At 39.6% G+C, this 16,284-nt stretch overlaps 1 protein-coding gene across 5 annotated transcripts in view; it reads right to left on the bottom strand.

Moving 5' to 3' along the window:
- Positions 1–224: 224 nt before the first annotated feature.
- The window catches only part of KIF3A (kinesin family member 3A), a 34,623-nt gene continuing 18,563 nt past the window's right edge, over positions 225–16,284 (bottom strand). For 2 of the 5 annotated variants that reach the window (XM_060240503.1, XM_060240504.1), the window contains 10 exons: positions 15,407–15,508; positions 13,347–13,418; positions 9,210–9,366; positions 8,052–8,232; positions 7,558–7,668; positions 6,342–6,467; positions 5,893–5,946; positions 4,372–4,440; positions 4,107–4,231; positions 225–2,639 (listed from right to left, as the gene is read on the bottom strand). In XM_060240503.1, coding sequence (XP_060096486.1) covers positions 2,591–2,639; positions 4,107–4,231; positions 4,372–4,440; positions 5,893–5,946; positions 6,342–6,467; positions 7,558–7,668; positions 8,052–8,232; positions 9,210–9,366; positions 13,347–13,418; positions 15,407–15,508 — 1,046 coding nt within the window. In that variant the 3' untranslated portion in view covers positions 225–2,590. Of the gene's footprint in view, positions 2,640–4,106; positions 4,232–4,371; positions 4,441–5,892; positions 5,947–6,341; positions 6,468–7,557; positions 7,669–8,051; positions 8,233–9,209; positions 9,367–11,553; positions 11,563–13,346; positions 13,419–15,406; positions 15,509–16,284 lie in introns of all 5 variants that reach the window. The other 3 variants (XM_060240506.1, XM_060240507.1, XM_060240505.1) reach the window with 2 other exon arrangements.

Below are 16,284 nucleotides of genomic sequence, written 5' to 3' on the forward strand. Positions count from 1 at the left end.
CTGCAATGAAATCCAGAAGCAGACCCACCATATAGGTTCTTACTGATTTCAGGCTACCTGCTAGAAAATGTTGCTAGACGTTGCTGTGACGACGTGTACTTCAGCTTTGAGGTCTGTTCACACTTCTGAAGTTACTGAAAACTGAATATGCAGAGCAATGTCACAGCAAGATGAGTTTTAAGTTCTATGAGGTTAACGTTTTCATCAACTAATATAAACGTGGATTCAATTTCTTTAAAAATAGATATTTAATTAAATGTTTAGTGGTTTCATGACCAAGTACCACAAGATATACAAGTTGTAAGCTTGTATAGCACATTTTTTGGTGTTCAGACCCAATGCTGAGTTTCAAAGTTACTCCTACCTTTATCCTGGCTCTCAACAGGAAGGGCAACAGCAAACCTGAATTATAGTCCGCTATGCTGAAAAAGACATTTAATCCGCCCGCGTACTTGCTTCACATATGTATTCAAGTATTCCCTAGCTGAAATTATTGCATTTATAAAAGCAACAATGACTAAGACTCAACCAAATTAATTCAACTTTTTCCATGTCATAACCACATCCCTCCTTTTGTTTGGAGCATTTAATATGACATTGCCAGTCTTTTTTTCTTTTACAGTTCAAGTCACACAGTCAGCTTATGTTAACATTACAGATCTTCATCTGCTACAGAGTGCATTTTGATCATAACATCATGTACATGTAACAAAAAGAGTATGTGTTAAATAGCAGTTTAAGGTCCTCAGTAGGAGGGTGGGTTTGGAAGATAAGCAGAAAAGTCCATAAATAGGTAGAAGGATAAGCGAAGAAGCATCCTTAAGCGGAAACAGAAAATATGAGTGAGCACCAATGCACTAAGCCGCTTCACTAGTGCAATCCCACTGCTTGCTTTATAAACAGTCCTGATAACAGCAGATAAGGCAAGTTCTTGATGTCTTAAGGAGATGCTATCATTCCTCCACCAAAACGACAAAACAGCATAAAACTGGGCTTGTTTAGAACATTTCCAAGCTCAGTCTTCCCAGTCAAGTAGGTTATTTGGTGGTTTGAGTGTAAAAAGAATCAAGTCTTTGTTCTAAAATGGCATTACCCTTAAAAAATACTCCTTTGCACTTCCTGGAACCTGATAACATTTCGTTTTCAAGACCCAAATCCTGAGTAATATGCCGCAGCCACACACAACAGCAGATGCTCTCGTGGGAAGCCAGGAAAAACTTATTTTAGATGCCAGGAATCTGGGAGTTTCAACAGTAAAAAAAATAATTTCCAGTCAAACTAAGTCTCAGAAAGCTAGTTGGTAATAGCCTATTGGCAGAGGGAAAGAAGGGTGATTGTTGATCATGGTACCCAGATGCCTCACTGATCTCACTGTAAGCAAGATTCCCCCCAATTCCTCTCAGGAATCGGAAGTCACTTGCATGGCTTCTTTCTCTGCCTCTACATAATATGTGAACAAAGCCTCAAATCCAACCAAACAAGGCTCCTCTTGCTGTCTTTCAGCACTGAATTAGGAGCCTGCTGGAAATAAAAATCTCCCTCCCTGTTCTTGCAAAAAGAGCACCTGAGGTCTGCTGAACTGACAATGTATTTTACCAGAACAATGGATCCAAGCCACAACATACTGCTCCCTTTCAACCTTAATAGGAGCTTCCGGTCCATATTTAAATTAATGGAAGTTATACAGCAGCAATGTTAAGTAGATTCTTCCCATAATCAAGCATGGCCTCCTTTGAAGGAAAACACATACTGCAATTTATATTCAAATAATTCCCTTCCCTCGGGATATGGACCAACCCAGTGCCACCTACACATGCAACAGCATGAAGACTTGGATCCACCAGGGAATTTTTGTGTAAGTGGGGGGTACCACCTCATGCTATTCCTGGGGATTTCCAGTGCCCCAAAAGCAGCATTTCAGGGAGCATTTTAGGCTGCAACAAGAGGAGAAGCAGGAAAGTCACAAACCATAGAGAGAAACTCCTTCCAATAACAGAAATCTTCTGGGAGACCTAAGCCCAAGTCTATGCACAGGAATAGTCTATGCTAAAGGAATGGGAAATTACATATATAGGTATTTGTGGAGGATATTTTAGGGAATTCAGAGAACTCCACAAATCTACAATTACCACTCTTTAAAAAAAAGAGTGAAGTCTGCAAAATGGAACAATGCAAGTGGCAATATACAAAGCAAAAGAGAGCTCTTAGGATGTGAGGTTACATTTGTCTACTTACAACAAGGCTAATGTGATTTAAATAGTCACTCACAAAATGTCTTCTTCCGACACATTTCATTTTTACACAGGTCACATCCCAACAGCTTCTCTTGCACAACATCTGGAGTAGCATCAGCCACAATGACAAGCTCACAATCACCATACAGCTTAGAATGAACGTATTAAGTTAGGATAACAAAGGACGTAAGGGCAGATGTGTTTTGTGGTGTATCCATGTCACAAATGATAAGCCTTCATAGTGACTTCTCTGTCAATACCACCTTAAACTTCTCAATGATGTCCAGAGATAAGAATCTGTAGATTTTGGCCAAGTATTAAGCTACACGCTGGTCATTATTGCAATTCCACCATCTCTACTGAAGCAATGAATCAATTACAGCTCCCGGCTTTGCAGAACGTTTTCTGTTGGAGAGAGAGGAAAACACAAGTCTAAGTTCATATAACTGATAAGTACAAGAGAGAGGGCAATACTTTTCAAATCAAACATGAACAAAAAATGTGAGCAAAAACTATAAGCTCAAGTGATTCCATGAGAAATCTCTAAAGAAGCCTCTTCAAAAGGTATGTGAAGTCATCACGTGTCATCAAAAAGGACTTGTATATACTGAACTGATAAAATTATTGGTTGTACTGATTGAGTGCTGTAGTCATGATAGGTACATTGCATAAATAAGACCGAACCAGCACTAGGTAAGGATAGAGTGTGTCTGTAGTGGTGGCAAACAGACAAATCTTACATATAAAATGTATAGTCGATTATTATACTTTGGAATGGTCCTTGGTACTATCGACTACACATTTTATATGTTCCATCAACTTGTAAGAATAGACAGGCAGTTGATTTCTTTTTAAAATTCCAAGACTACCCTTCTGCCACGTATAATTAAAACATAAATTAGAGAGCACAGAAGATTTGTGGATGAGAGCACAGAAGATCTGTGGATGTTCTCTCCCCTCATTGGTGGATCTGTATGATATGGGATGTAGAAGGAAGATACAAATGATCTTAAGGGACCCTTCACATCCGGGCCACTTGCTATTTGAGATTTTACTGTCAGGTAGGCGATATAGAGTGTTGAAGGCAAAGACAAATAGATTCAAGGGCAGCTTCTATCCAAGTGCCGTGGTTAAGCTAAATGCAGGGTTATGAATGGTTATGTGTTTTTAGATGCATTTAAATGTTCTATGTATATGTCCTTTTGTGGGTGAGGATGTGTTGGTATGTTTGTGGAAGAGCACCTCATTTCGTTGCTCTCATTTTCTTTTTTGAGAACAATGACTATCTATCTATCTATCTATCTATCTATCTATCTATCTATCTATCTATCTATCTATCTATCTATCTATCTATCTATCTATCTATCTTAACCCTGGTTTTAGCTAACTCAAATTAGCTTTAAAAAGTGTCATTATCTATAGTTGGAATAATCCAGTCTGGTATGGGTCAGCAATGCCCCAAAACACAGTCTTCAAGGATGAAAACATGTAAGATTCGTTCATATGCAGAGGGGAAAAAATTATTTCACTTGTAATGTAATCTCCATCCGCACCTTAATCTATTTCATAATCATCTCTGCTTTTATGGTGGTCGATGCAGGTTTCATCTAGAGCGGAATTACTTGTATTTCTTTACACATCTACATCCACAAGCAGAATACAAGTTAAAAACAGAGTCATATATAATTTCTTGGATGCCAGAATCCACCTAATAGGAACTTTCTCTCGGCAATACTGCAAAAGGGATGTAATGTACTGTAACGGAACTCTTGCTGACAGTGAAGAAAATGGAGATGGGGCTCAGCTTTCCCAGAAATCTGCACAAGCAAGCAACAGGTCCCTCTGGGAGTAAACAGATATGTCACTTCTAACCTCCTGCCAGTTTTGGGCCTCGATCTTCCTTTTGAAGTTCTTGGTCTCTCTAGCTTCATCAGAGACTGTCTCAAGCTTTCTTCAGTGTAAGCTAGATAGACATGGGAAAGGTCCACTTCAAAGGGCTGGAACACAAGAGCAAACACAGACATTGTGAGTGGCACATCAGATGTCAAGCCAAAATATATCCAAAGACATGAAATAAAAAGGCAACTGCAACAGAATTGGACCACATTAGTTGTACATTTGCAAAATGGGAACTTACATCTTTTTCTTTTTTATCTGGCACAGGAGTCTGTTTTCTCATGTTATTTCCTGTGTATGCCACACATTTCTTAAAGAGAAAATAGAAGTCAGTTCAGTATTGCACTACTGCAAAGATAAATTTTTGAAAGACTGATGTCAATGGTTTAAAACTTCTAATTAAAGTTTCCCGCCTTTTGGTGGTTTTATTTTAAGGTGAGGAACTGATTCTGTACTCGTTCTAACACTTCCTTTGCTAATTCAAGATTCCGACAAAAGATTCTTCTAATTTAATCCTTTTCGTTATCACACTTTTGTGGGTTGCAACACTAACTGCAGGAGACACAACAAGCAATCTTCAAAAGACAAACTTGCCTTAATATGGAAAATAAGGCAATCAACAGCGCCATCCTAACCAGATAGTGAGTAACCATGTAAATTTGTAGTAGAACAAAATCCGAAACTAGTAACAACTTAAGAGCACCTTAAACAACATTTTCTAGGGTGAAACCTTTCATGAGACAATGCTCACTTCATCAGATTTTTGAGCTTTGTTCATGAAAGTTTATACCCTGGACAACTGTTGGTCTTTAAGGTGCTACTGGGCTCAGATTTTGCTTATTTGAAGCAGAGCTACATCCATTAAAGTCAATAGGGTTAAGGAGGGCATAACCGAGTAGGACAGCACAGTAAGAGCTCTTGCAAGAAATGTGGGCTATATATGAAGTGAGCAAACGAAAACACAAACTGCTTCCCCAGTAGCTGCTCAATTTCCCAGTCATTTTAGTTACCGGCAATTCATTAAGACATGATATGTTAGGATGTTCAGCTGCAAGCCCAAAATCATTAGAGAGCAGCTAAAGAAATAGCTCTTCCCTCCTCCATTACACAAAGCAGAATGAGTGGGAACCTCTCACCAATTCAAGGCAAGGTAATCTGTGTTCCAAATTTGCCCAGTACAAACTAAGGCTGTGTAGTTGAGAGCAAGCTACATTAACATTTGTAAGACTGGCTTCCAAATAAACTTTGGGTTGAAATAGTAAAAAACGTTTCACCTAACAGAAATGCCACATATTTTATGATGATAATCAAAAAACCAAACACATAATGGATTGGATCTTATGGTTCACAGGAAACCTCTAATAGCTGCACTGATGTAGGAAGGCTGCTTTCAACCAACTGATTTCTCCTCGTCTCTGTTTTACACAGCTTTTCATATGACATAGTTTTTTATCCACACAGAAGTCCTAACACCTGGCATTGCTTTTTTGATGTTCATCACGAGCTGCTGAGGAAAAGGGAAAGCATGAAAGAGCTGCCTCTGCCCAAGCCTTCGCTGGTACTGCACAGCATCCAACCCACTGCCCTTACAGAAGCATTACTTTCACAATCGGCAGCTGCTGCTATTGCATCTTGCAATACCTGTTGGGAAGCACTGGCAAGGTCATACACAGGTATTTTTATTCAGCGTGGAGGCTGAAGCTTCAGGGAGTACTGACACTTTATGTCACCTGGCTTCCTTATCAGAGCTTTGCTTACGTACCAACTGCCATTCTCCGATGTCTTCATTCCAGTGAACATAGTTTTCAATCATTTCCTTAAAAGCAATGAGAAAAAAAATCCTAAATTTACATCCTTTCTATGAAAAAAGTAGCTTTTATAACCACATAAACCCATTTCTAACAGAGAAGCTAAAGCCAACTGTAACAAGCCAGTTGTACCCTACCACCTTTTCTGCTTCCCACTGCTGATAAGGTTGGGTCAGTACTTATGTTACAGGAGATACACGGTGAACCTTTCCCATCCCCATCCCTGTTCCATATCGCTCAAGCACTGTTTGAATTCAGGACATTGCATGAGAAATAACCAGGCTATCCACAGGATCTCTGGGATTTGAACACTGCTGAAACTCTTTAAGGGAATTCATGGACGAGGACATGTCAGTATTACTGAGCCTTCTGAAATGAAAATGGGCTTCCTTGATTTTTGCACCTGATAGTCTTGAGGTATAAAGTTGTCTATGATGAGCATTTGAAGACGAAGCTCCCTGCTGAGCTGTCGAATGTTCTCCAGTAAGCCTTCAATTTCCCTCTGATGTTCCTGTTGCAGATCTGCCATCTACAAATACAGAAATGAGCCCCAAACAATCTACAGCTAGAATCTGCTGATAAGAATTTCAGAATATCGCTGATAAAGATTCTTTTTCCCTGCATGCTAAATCTGTGGTAAAGATACATATCAAAATGATCCCTTCAGTTTTACGTACAGAATGTTAATGCTATGTTCAGAATTTGTCCTGCAGACTTGTGTCTGTCGAACTCTCCATCAGTGGCCAGCGGGGTTATTTTCTACTGCTACTTTCAGAAAGCGATTCAGCAGGCCTGGAAAGAGATAACTGCTGTGCAGCTCTGCACCTGACACTGGCTGCTCTAACTCTGCACAAGCTGCAAAAGGTTAAGAGTAATTTAACACAGAGCTTCCTAAACAAATCAGACACCACATCACTCACACACACACACAAATGAAATGGTATCTACAAAGCACCAACAGTTTCTCAACACCAACCAGTAAGGAAGTCCATGCAATTGTATGTGCACATGCCCCCCCCTCCCCGCTGTCTTTTTCCTGATCCCCACACCAGAATCAGGTTTCAATTGCAACCTCTTCAGGGAAGGGAATCTATCTTTAAAATGCTCATCCAACCTTGCAAAAGCACCATGGATACCAGTAGTTCCATACAAAAAAGTCAATAATTAAGAAGTGTATTGTGGCATTGTCCAGTAAACAGATACAAGATTCATGCCAACTTATGTAACCCTGTACAGCCACGTAGAATAAATCCCTGGTGGTAAACATATACATGTGCAATCATATAGCAATCCCCCTTTCACATTACTAGGAAACAGCGTAATGAGCCGTGCAGCAGTTGGAGGCCTCCATTTTCATCTGCTTGCAGTCCTGACCTAGCCTGATCTCATCAGATCTCAGAAGCTAAGCAGGGCGGGAAGCCACCAAGGAAGGCCAGAACTGCTACACGGGGGGTAGGCAATGGCAAACCACCTCTTCTTAGCCTCTTGCCTTGAAAACCCAATACATCAGCTGCGACTGGATGGCATTTTCCACCACCATCTGCTTACAACATTACCTGGAAAGAGGACTGCTCAGTTCTTGTCATGAAGAATCATGCTTAATTTCTTTTGAGACTGACCTCTGACTTTGCAGCCATTAGCATAGTCCAGACTTTCTTCAGCTTCTTAGTTTTCCCTTGTGCTTCCTCCTGAAGGCTGGTGTACTTCTCCTCTATGTCCAAACGCTCTTGCTATTTGCAAATCATTAAAAAGGGCCACGTTAAAATATTTGTGCTCACTGCGGTACGCAAAGACCAACGCATTTAGGTGATATGCTAGCAAAAGGACATTCTGCAGCATGGACATTTTGGATTGTTTTTATAAGACATGCTGCTTTTACAGTGTATTCTGCTGTACAAGTGTATACCAAGAAGCCTATGCTAGTAGATTTTTTTTTCATCTTTCAGGCATTATCATGGTCTACAAGATTAGACACAGTCTTTCATCTCTCACTATGAGCAAGACTTACCTGCACATGAGACCATAAACCATATCATGCAAATAAAGCAAATGCTTAATTAACAACACTAAGTAATAAAGCAATTAGAAGTACTGCAGATAGTTTAAACCGCACCTCTTTCTCCTCGAGTTCCTTACGGAGCTGCTCAGCTCTTCTCCTTCGTTCCTCAAGCTCCATGTTAGATTCTTCTAGAAGTTTCTCCTGTTCCTCTGCTTTTGCCAACAAATCCACACCTCCTACTATCACTTTCTTCTCCAGGGCTGACAACTTCTCTAAGAGAGACTGATGCTCTTGTCTGGACAGAAAATTAAGAAAGTGGAAAATAAACAGAACTTTCTGTGAACCAGGATTCTAGAAACTCCAACTTAACTAGAGCAATATACCCACTGCTTTCCTAATGTCCCTGGAGTGATATTTTTGTATTGATATTAATTTGGAAGGAAATACAAGGATTTGAGCTCATGCAATAGTTCTCTGCTAACTCTAGCTACACAGACCGGGGCCTATTTTTTGACAATTCATCCTATATGCCGAAGCACCCAAGGCAGTCTTGCCCTCTGCTCTCAAAAAAACCCTCATCGTTTCATTAAGCTTGACAGCAAAGAAACAAAGAGAGCAGTCTAGATGCCCCAAGTTCTGCCCACTCATGGTTTTTTTTTTAATGTCCTCAGTATCTTCTTTAAAAAGAAAAGAAAAACCTGAGCAGAGAGAAAAAAAATCTTAGCTAGCAAAGACCCATTGTTAATTCTTATCTCTCACATTACAAACTAAAGTCTGAAAAATCCAAATATACATTTGTGACATGGGGGATGCTGCACATGCCTAAAAGGTTGTATATAAGCATGGAGTGCATGCCTGGAATGTGTTCTTGAAAATCTATATTGTGTCGGAGATGGCTTTCTTTTCTTTCCACATTTGCTAGGCAGGAATACCAATGTCGTTTGTGTGTGGGCGCAAAGGGGATGTTTCTTTATTGCGAGATTGCGTGCACTTGTGTTTTGGAGGCATTTGAAGTATTTTTGGAGAATCCAGATATGAGAGCCATCAAGACAGGAAGCGTTCAAAACACACACATACACTACTTGACTTACAAGCCACGAAGTTTGCATGCCAAAAGTATTGTGCCCAAAACTTACTGGAAAATTCCAAGGACCTATCACTAAGCAGGCTTCAATGGTTAGAACAAGCCTTGGCTAGTGCTTCTACCAAAAATTAATCACTAGCAACTTCTGCCACCTGGAGGTTTCATGTTCCAGTTTAAGGAACACTCACTGTGCTTTGAGCAGGTCCTTCTCTCGCTTCTCAAGTTCAGCCCGGGCTTTGTTTCGTTCTTCCTCTTCCATGTCAAGCTTTGTTTCAAGGGCTTTCCTCTCCTCCTCAATCTTGGCTTGCATCTCCATCATCTTATCAGGAGAAACCTTCTTCTTTCCTTTCAGGGAAGTTTTGGGCAAGTTTAAATAACTAAAAACAAAGTATATACTAATAACACAATCTAACTAGAGTTGCCAGCTCTGGATATATTTGGGGGTGGAGCCTGAGGAGGGACTTCAGCAGGGTACAATGCTGTAGAGTCCACCCTCCAAAGCAGCCATTTGCTCCCAGGGGTCTATTTCTATTGCTCGGAAATCAAATGTAACAGCAGGAGGTCTGCAGGCTCCACCTGGAGGTTACAATACAAAGAGAGAGGTCACAAAAAGTTAAGGCAACCACTGACCTAGAAAAGGCTACTGTGACCCAAAATTACTATGAATGACGATTTTAACAAAACAAGAAATACAATTTAATATCATTAGATAGAACAGGTAAATAGTTAAAAAAAATACATAGCCTTCAATATCTGATTCACAATTTCGTTCAATATATAATGTATAGTTTCAGCGAAATTCACAGTAAATAGTTCATTCCCATTAATCCCATGAATGGCAATATGCAACAGGACCATCAACTTTCAATTCCTGCTTCAATAATTTCCTCAGGCTCAAATGGAGCCAACTGAGCATTTTGCCTGCTGCAGAGAACTGTGGAGACCTTACGGTTCCAAGGGAATAGGGGAGGGATGGTGGCTCAGTGGTAGAGCATCTGCTTGGAAACCAGAAGGTCCCAGGTTCAATCCCTGGCATCTCCAAAAAAGGGTCCAGGCAAATACCGGTAGGTGTGAAACACCTCAGCTTGAGACCCTGGAGAGCCACTGCCAGTCTGAGTAGACAATACTGACTTTGATGGACCAAGGGTCTGATTCAGTAGAAGGCAGCTTCATATGTTCAATAGTGTAAATTTGTGACTTCACTGATGTTTGGATTTTCTAATAATCCTGTGCCCGAGGAAATTATTGAAACAGGAAGTGAAAGCCGATGGTCCTGTCGTATATTGCCATTCATGGGATTAATGGAGACGAACTACCTACTGTGAATTTCACTTGCGGACAACATTGTTGAAACTATACATTATATAGTGAATGAAATTGTGCCTCAGATATTGAAGGCTATGTATTTTAAATTATGTACCTGTTCTATCTAATGGTATCACTGTTATTTCTTCTTTTGTTAAAATGGTCATTCATAGTAATTTTGGGGCCCAGTAGTCTTTTCTAGGTCAGTGGTTGCTCACCTGGAGATTGGCAACCCAAAATCTAATATAACATTATTCTAAAAATGCATTCTCAAATGAGGTTCTTTCTTTCAGGGGGAGAAGAGGATCAAAGGGGTTAATGTTACTACCAAAACTCAGAAGACATAAGTATTTAAAAGCTTATCATACAATCCTGTGATACATTGCAGTTCTGCCAAATATGTTTCTGGTGGCTTACTAGAAACAATAAATTTGATCAATGCCCATCGTAAGGAACCCACACAATTATTTTTTTATCTGTCAGCCCTTCAGCAAAATTCTAATTTGTTTATAGACATATGTGAGACTGAAGGAATATGGAAACAACATGTGTTAGTACAAAAAAAATGTAACACAAATAAATTAGGGCAATTTGATTGATACCCCAGTTACTGACACATACAAGATTATCTGGAATTGAAGCAACTGGCAAAACATACACAGCACTGTAAAACAATGAGTCAGCACTGTGAACCAAAAACAAAATCAGAAGTTGTATAGCACTAGAAAAATACACTACTCTGTGAAAGCATACATTAAATGCTGAAAGAAAAATAAGGAACAAAATCTATCAAGCAATTTGCAAAGCCAAAAGAAGAGCTGATTAGAGATAGGATAAAAGGGGAAAACAGATATTTTTGTTTGCCACCATTTTGCTCTTTCCTTCCGATTACATTCTGGTGCTTCTAGGCCAAAAACAGAATGATAACCTCTGTAGGCGGGAGAGGGGGGATCAAGCATTACCTTTTTACTGGGAAGTCCCTTAGAATATCCTTGCTCTGTCTCCCATGGCTGTATCTGCTTAAAGTAAACCTTTCTTTTAAGAATTACTCCACGTTAATTGAGTTCCAGATCGTACTAGATTCATCTTGTTAAGGTTGTCAACTTATTTTGTAACACATATAGGTTCTGAGGCAGCTTGATAGGGGGAAAATTAGGGATTCTGAACAAACCCTTAGGCAAAATTCTTTATACTGTATTAGATGGAGTGCAAATCAAACACACCAACCTGCTTGATCTTGCATTTTAAGAGGCAAACAAATCGCAGAGAGGCAGCACACGCACAAAGAGGAAGGGGATGGGGAAGGAAGGAAGGAAGAAAAAAAATATTATTGCTGATTTGTTTTTTTGGAAAAAAAAACAAAGTAAATTTTTTAATCTAAATCTTCATGAACACAGACGAGAGAAAAGAAAACTAGCAAATTAAAACACCAAAATGCAAGATTAGATGTCCGCATTGCTGTTCCATTTCTATCTCGAAACAGTAAGCATCCCACACTAAAGAATACTGTTCAACTTATCTTCAGACCATTGCAAGCTAACATTGCTTTCCTGTACAATGTTATGCCAGTTTTACTCATGCCCTAAGAAACATCCAAGAAACATCTAGAATAAAGCTAAACGGTTCACAGTGGTCAGTTTGTCACAAATTTAATTAAGCTTGCTTGATGTTTGATTTAAATTGATAGGTCAATTGTTGGCATCTCATACTCAACATATTTTTTGTATTTATTTTCCTTCCTTCTTTGTCATCAGGTCACAGCTGACTTATGGAGACCTGGTAGGGTTTTCAAGGCAAGAGACTTTTAGAGGTGGTTTGCCTTTGCCTGCCTCCGCATCACAACCCCGGTATTCCTTGGAGGTCTCTCACTCAAATACTAGCCAGGGCTGACCCTTCTTAGCTTCTGAGATCTGACAAGATCAGGCTAGCCTATATTACCCAGGTTAGGGTTTCTTCATTTATAGGAGAGGATAATCACAAGCTGTTAATTTCAGTTTGCTAGTAGATCCATTTTTAAAAAAAAGAACTTAGATGCTTCCAGAGAAGTACCAAATTTTTAACAGGTGCTGTCAAAGGGTGCAGGGGATGCAATGGAAACATGCAACATGCACAAAAAGAAAGTTGTCACATGGGGAAAAACATTTTTTGTTGCAATTTGAAAGCCCAATCCATGTTGCAGTCATTTCAAGCCGGATTTAATTTAAAGGACAGTCAAGTGCTCTCCAGCTTGGAGCACTCCGTTGCTCAACATGCTATTCCAACTAACCACCCTAATGGAATGACAAAAAGAACATTTGTTTCAAATGATTCATGGAAATGCCTAATCATGCCTCTAAGAATTACAAATCAGTGACATTCATGTGCTTGAGAGAGATAAAATGCTGCAAATCCAGCAGTTCCAATGTGCCCAATGAAACCTGCAGACACAAAGGCTCTCCCCCATGCACTTCTATGGCAGAGAAATGCCTAGAATGCAGGCTAGGAATGTCAGTGCACATCTCCAGAACCCCTGCTTAGACTCTGGGCCCTGAGAAAGGCAACAGAAGTCATTTACTGCTTACCCACAAGAATTCCAGCCAGAATTTTATTATTATTTGCATTAGGCAGATTCCATCTAACTCCTTTCCAAGATCTACAGCTAACAAAAGATTAACTTCCTACTGTAAAATACATTTAATAATAAGCATAATACTAATAGATTTGATCAGAAATAATACACAAAAATGGAAAGCAATTGTTCTTTTCCTTAGTTTTCTATACAAGAAGCCCACTAATGTGCCCTCTGTTGTCCTGAAATCAGCTAGCAGTGAGCCTCTAAAACACATATTTTTGTTTTTAAAGTTTGAAACAGCAAAGGTGAACGCATGCTTCACTCAGTAAAAGGAAGAGAGGGGAATCCACGTGTCACTCTGAACAAAATTAATGTAGAGGAAAGAAGCAAAATGCAGCACCAAAACAACAAGTGCACAGGTTATGGAAAGGCCAAAGCTTCACTGGATGACTTAAGCACTCCCACTCACTAGTGAAGGATTTATCCAGAGGCTTCTCTATGACAGAGCAGGTGGAGTCTGAACTACTGCTGCTGCTACTGCCTGGAAAACAGAGAAGTGGGCCCCATGGAAAACCCAGGAGAGAAGAAAGAAGATGAAGAAACACACAGCCAAGCATCAGTTTCAAAAGACAGGAAGCAAAAAAGAGCCAGCAGACTGGCTGAAATATATCTCATTCTCATACCTTCCTTAAAATGCTTTTCTGTACAATCACTATATTGAGTAAATCGAACAGCATGCACGTTGACTAGTTAATAAGTGGTCCTGCTCACATTAAATACAATGATGGGTTTGTAACTTGTTGAAGGAGATTGCCTTCAAATGCCTTGATATATCTTTTTTTTAACAACATGGGGAATGGAATAAACTGTCTCATAAAAATCTGACCAATTTAACGATGGTCTTCTGAGTTGGCATCTCAGACACTAACTAGTAGTTCTCGTTCACAGTCAAAAACAAGAGGAACCAAAGTAAATCGTTAACTAACGCAAGTCACACTCTTCCTTTCGTTTCATCAAGTCCAACACAGGCCCCCAACAACTGGAACTTTGCTTTGAATCAGGAGCATAACCAGACAGGCAAAAGCTGCTTCTCTGAATTCAGGTCACGGCAACTCTCAGGATTTTTATTTCTACCACCGTACCGAAAAGACTACCACAACAACACACCAACCTAAACAGTAGACGTACGTCCCATTAAAAAGTCCGGTAGAACAAGAAGTGCACAGCTATACTATGATAGCCCTGATTTAAACAGACATGGTATAGGACTTATTTAGACATCATTCCTCTCTACAGTGACATTAAGAGAGGTCCTCACACATGGCCTCCTCATCACACATGCAGGTAAAATATAAATTGTTCTGCTTTGATATTCAAATGAACTATAGTGGTGTTCTCTAGTGGGTCCAATATCCAATATGCTCAAATAACTGCAGACTCTCCATGTTTGAGATTCCCTTCTATTTGCTGAAAAGATGCAGACAAGAACAAGTACATACCGGAGCCCCCAAAGCCCATTCCTGGCATCACCACAAGCAGGGGGCTATCAAAAGAAAACAGTTCCTTCATGCCTACTGCATGTCATTATTTTGAAATTCACGTAATAAAGAACTATACCTTCAAACCAGTTGTTTTCAAAGGATATTTTAAAAAAAATATTCAGATACCATGCCAAATCTGGGTGCACTCTTTTAAATGAGTTTAAGGCTTATATATATTTAGGCTGAAGTAATTTTCCCCATCTGACAAAATAAGTGGAAGTCAATGAATGGACCGGCTGACTTTTTCCTTTAGGGAAGTTATTTTTAGAAGATACATGAAAGGTGACTCGCTACAACGTTATCTTCCAAAAAGAGATGCCCAACAAATATTCACTTGTAAACCATGTACGAATGTCAGTTATTGGAAACAGCTCAGCTACAAAAACAAGATACAGGCACTAACACCCAATAACTAAACTCATTCACTGAATTAAGTCCCACAGACTTCAGTGGAATTTGCTTTCAAGTAACATCCCTAATACTGGGACATGTGCTCAAATGCACAGCCATCTGTTCCAGGTGAGCTGAAATAGGGAGACAAGACTGCAGCCATCTAAATGCAAAAACAGTCAGACATTATAGGACTTGACTCATATCAGTTTCTACTATGTAGTCCAATTAATGGGACATTATTGCATTCATGACTGACACCCTCAATTCCCATGTCATTTCTTTAAAAAGCAACATCTGGATATAGCAATGTAATCATGAACTTTGAGCAGCCTTGCTGCCATTTGAGACTCACTCTATTAAAGAAAAAATATTACTTTATCAATTTAATCACCACCAGCAAGCTACCCAAGTGGAAGCAGATCTGAATTTTTTCCCTTCTTTTTAAGTGCAACAAATCAACCTAAACCAAATCTTTCCAAGAAAGTCTTTTTTATAATTCGGCCAGGATACACTGAAGCAAACACTATAACTCTGAAGACAATTTAGTTTAAAAATGGGGGGGGGGGGAATCACAGCTGCTTTTTAACTGTCTTACCCCTTCGTTTCTTTCTCTTTTCTCCATCCTCTCCAATCTCTCCATCATCATCTTCATCATCATCTTCAGAGCCGCTTGACTCAGAGCCAGAGATCTCTTCCCCTGTGGTATGGTTGGGTTTATTATAGATTCGTTTAAGAAACACAGGCCTTCCAGCAAACATTCATTTGCATAATTTTATTGCATTAGATCCACACACTAAATCTGCCTGAACAATTCCAAGGGTTGCAAAGAACCCAGGCAGACTCTGCTGAGGAAATCAAGGGAGAAAGCCAGACATAGTTCACAAGGATAGATACATGTAACCCTAATCTAGAGAACTATTATCCACCTCAACTTCAATTTAATGTACCTTTTCTTCATCTCAATTGTAACTAGCAAGCAAACGAAGAGTAAGAGGTGACACAATCCAATGTTAGCTTTAGTTCCATCTAGCAGGCAGATAAAAAAAATTGGGTTTAAAAAGTTACATATTTCGGCACAATCTGGTCACCTCATATGCTCTCATATGGTAACTTCAAGTGCTGTTTTAGAAAACACTCTATCTATTTGGGACAGATTAAAACAGAAATTAGCACCAGAGCCTTCTCCAATGGCTTGCGTTCTAGTGTGGCTGCCCTCAGGCTTTGACTTAAGTAAATGCCGGCTATGGTCTGAATTGGGCCTTGACCATATCAAGAACTGGCACGGGCAAGGGAAAATCTTTACCAAACAAGAAACAAATTCAAAGCTACAAGGGCAAGCACTGTGGTTCCAGTACTTCCAAATCAGAGCAATAATGCTTTCCTATGCTACCAAAGATGGCTCCCTTAAACCATTAACCAAGTTTTGAGACCCTTTTATCTTCGAGGATAGTGAAAGGTCCTCTTGTCTAGAAT

The sequence above is a fragment of the Heteronotia binoei genome, chromosome 5 (genome assembly GCF_032191835.1).
Source record: "Heteronotia binoei isolate CCM8104 ecotype False Entrance Well chromosome 5, APGP_CSIRO_Hbin_v1, whole genome shotgun sequence".
Lineage (NCBI taxonomy): Eukaryota > Metazoa > Chordata > Lepidosauria > Squamata > Gekkonidae > Heteronotia > Heteronotia binoei.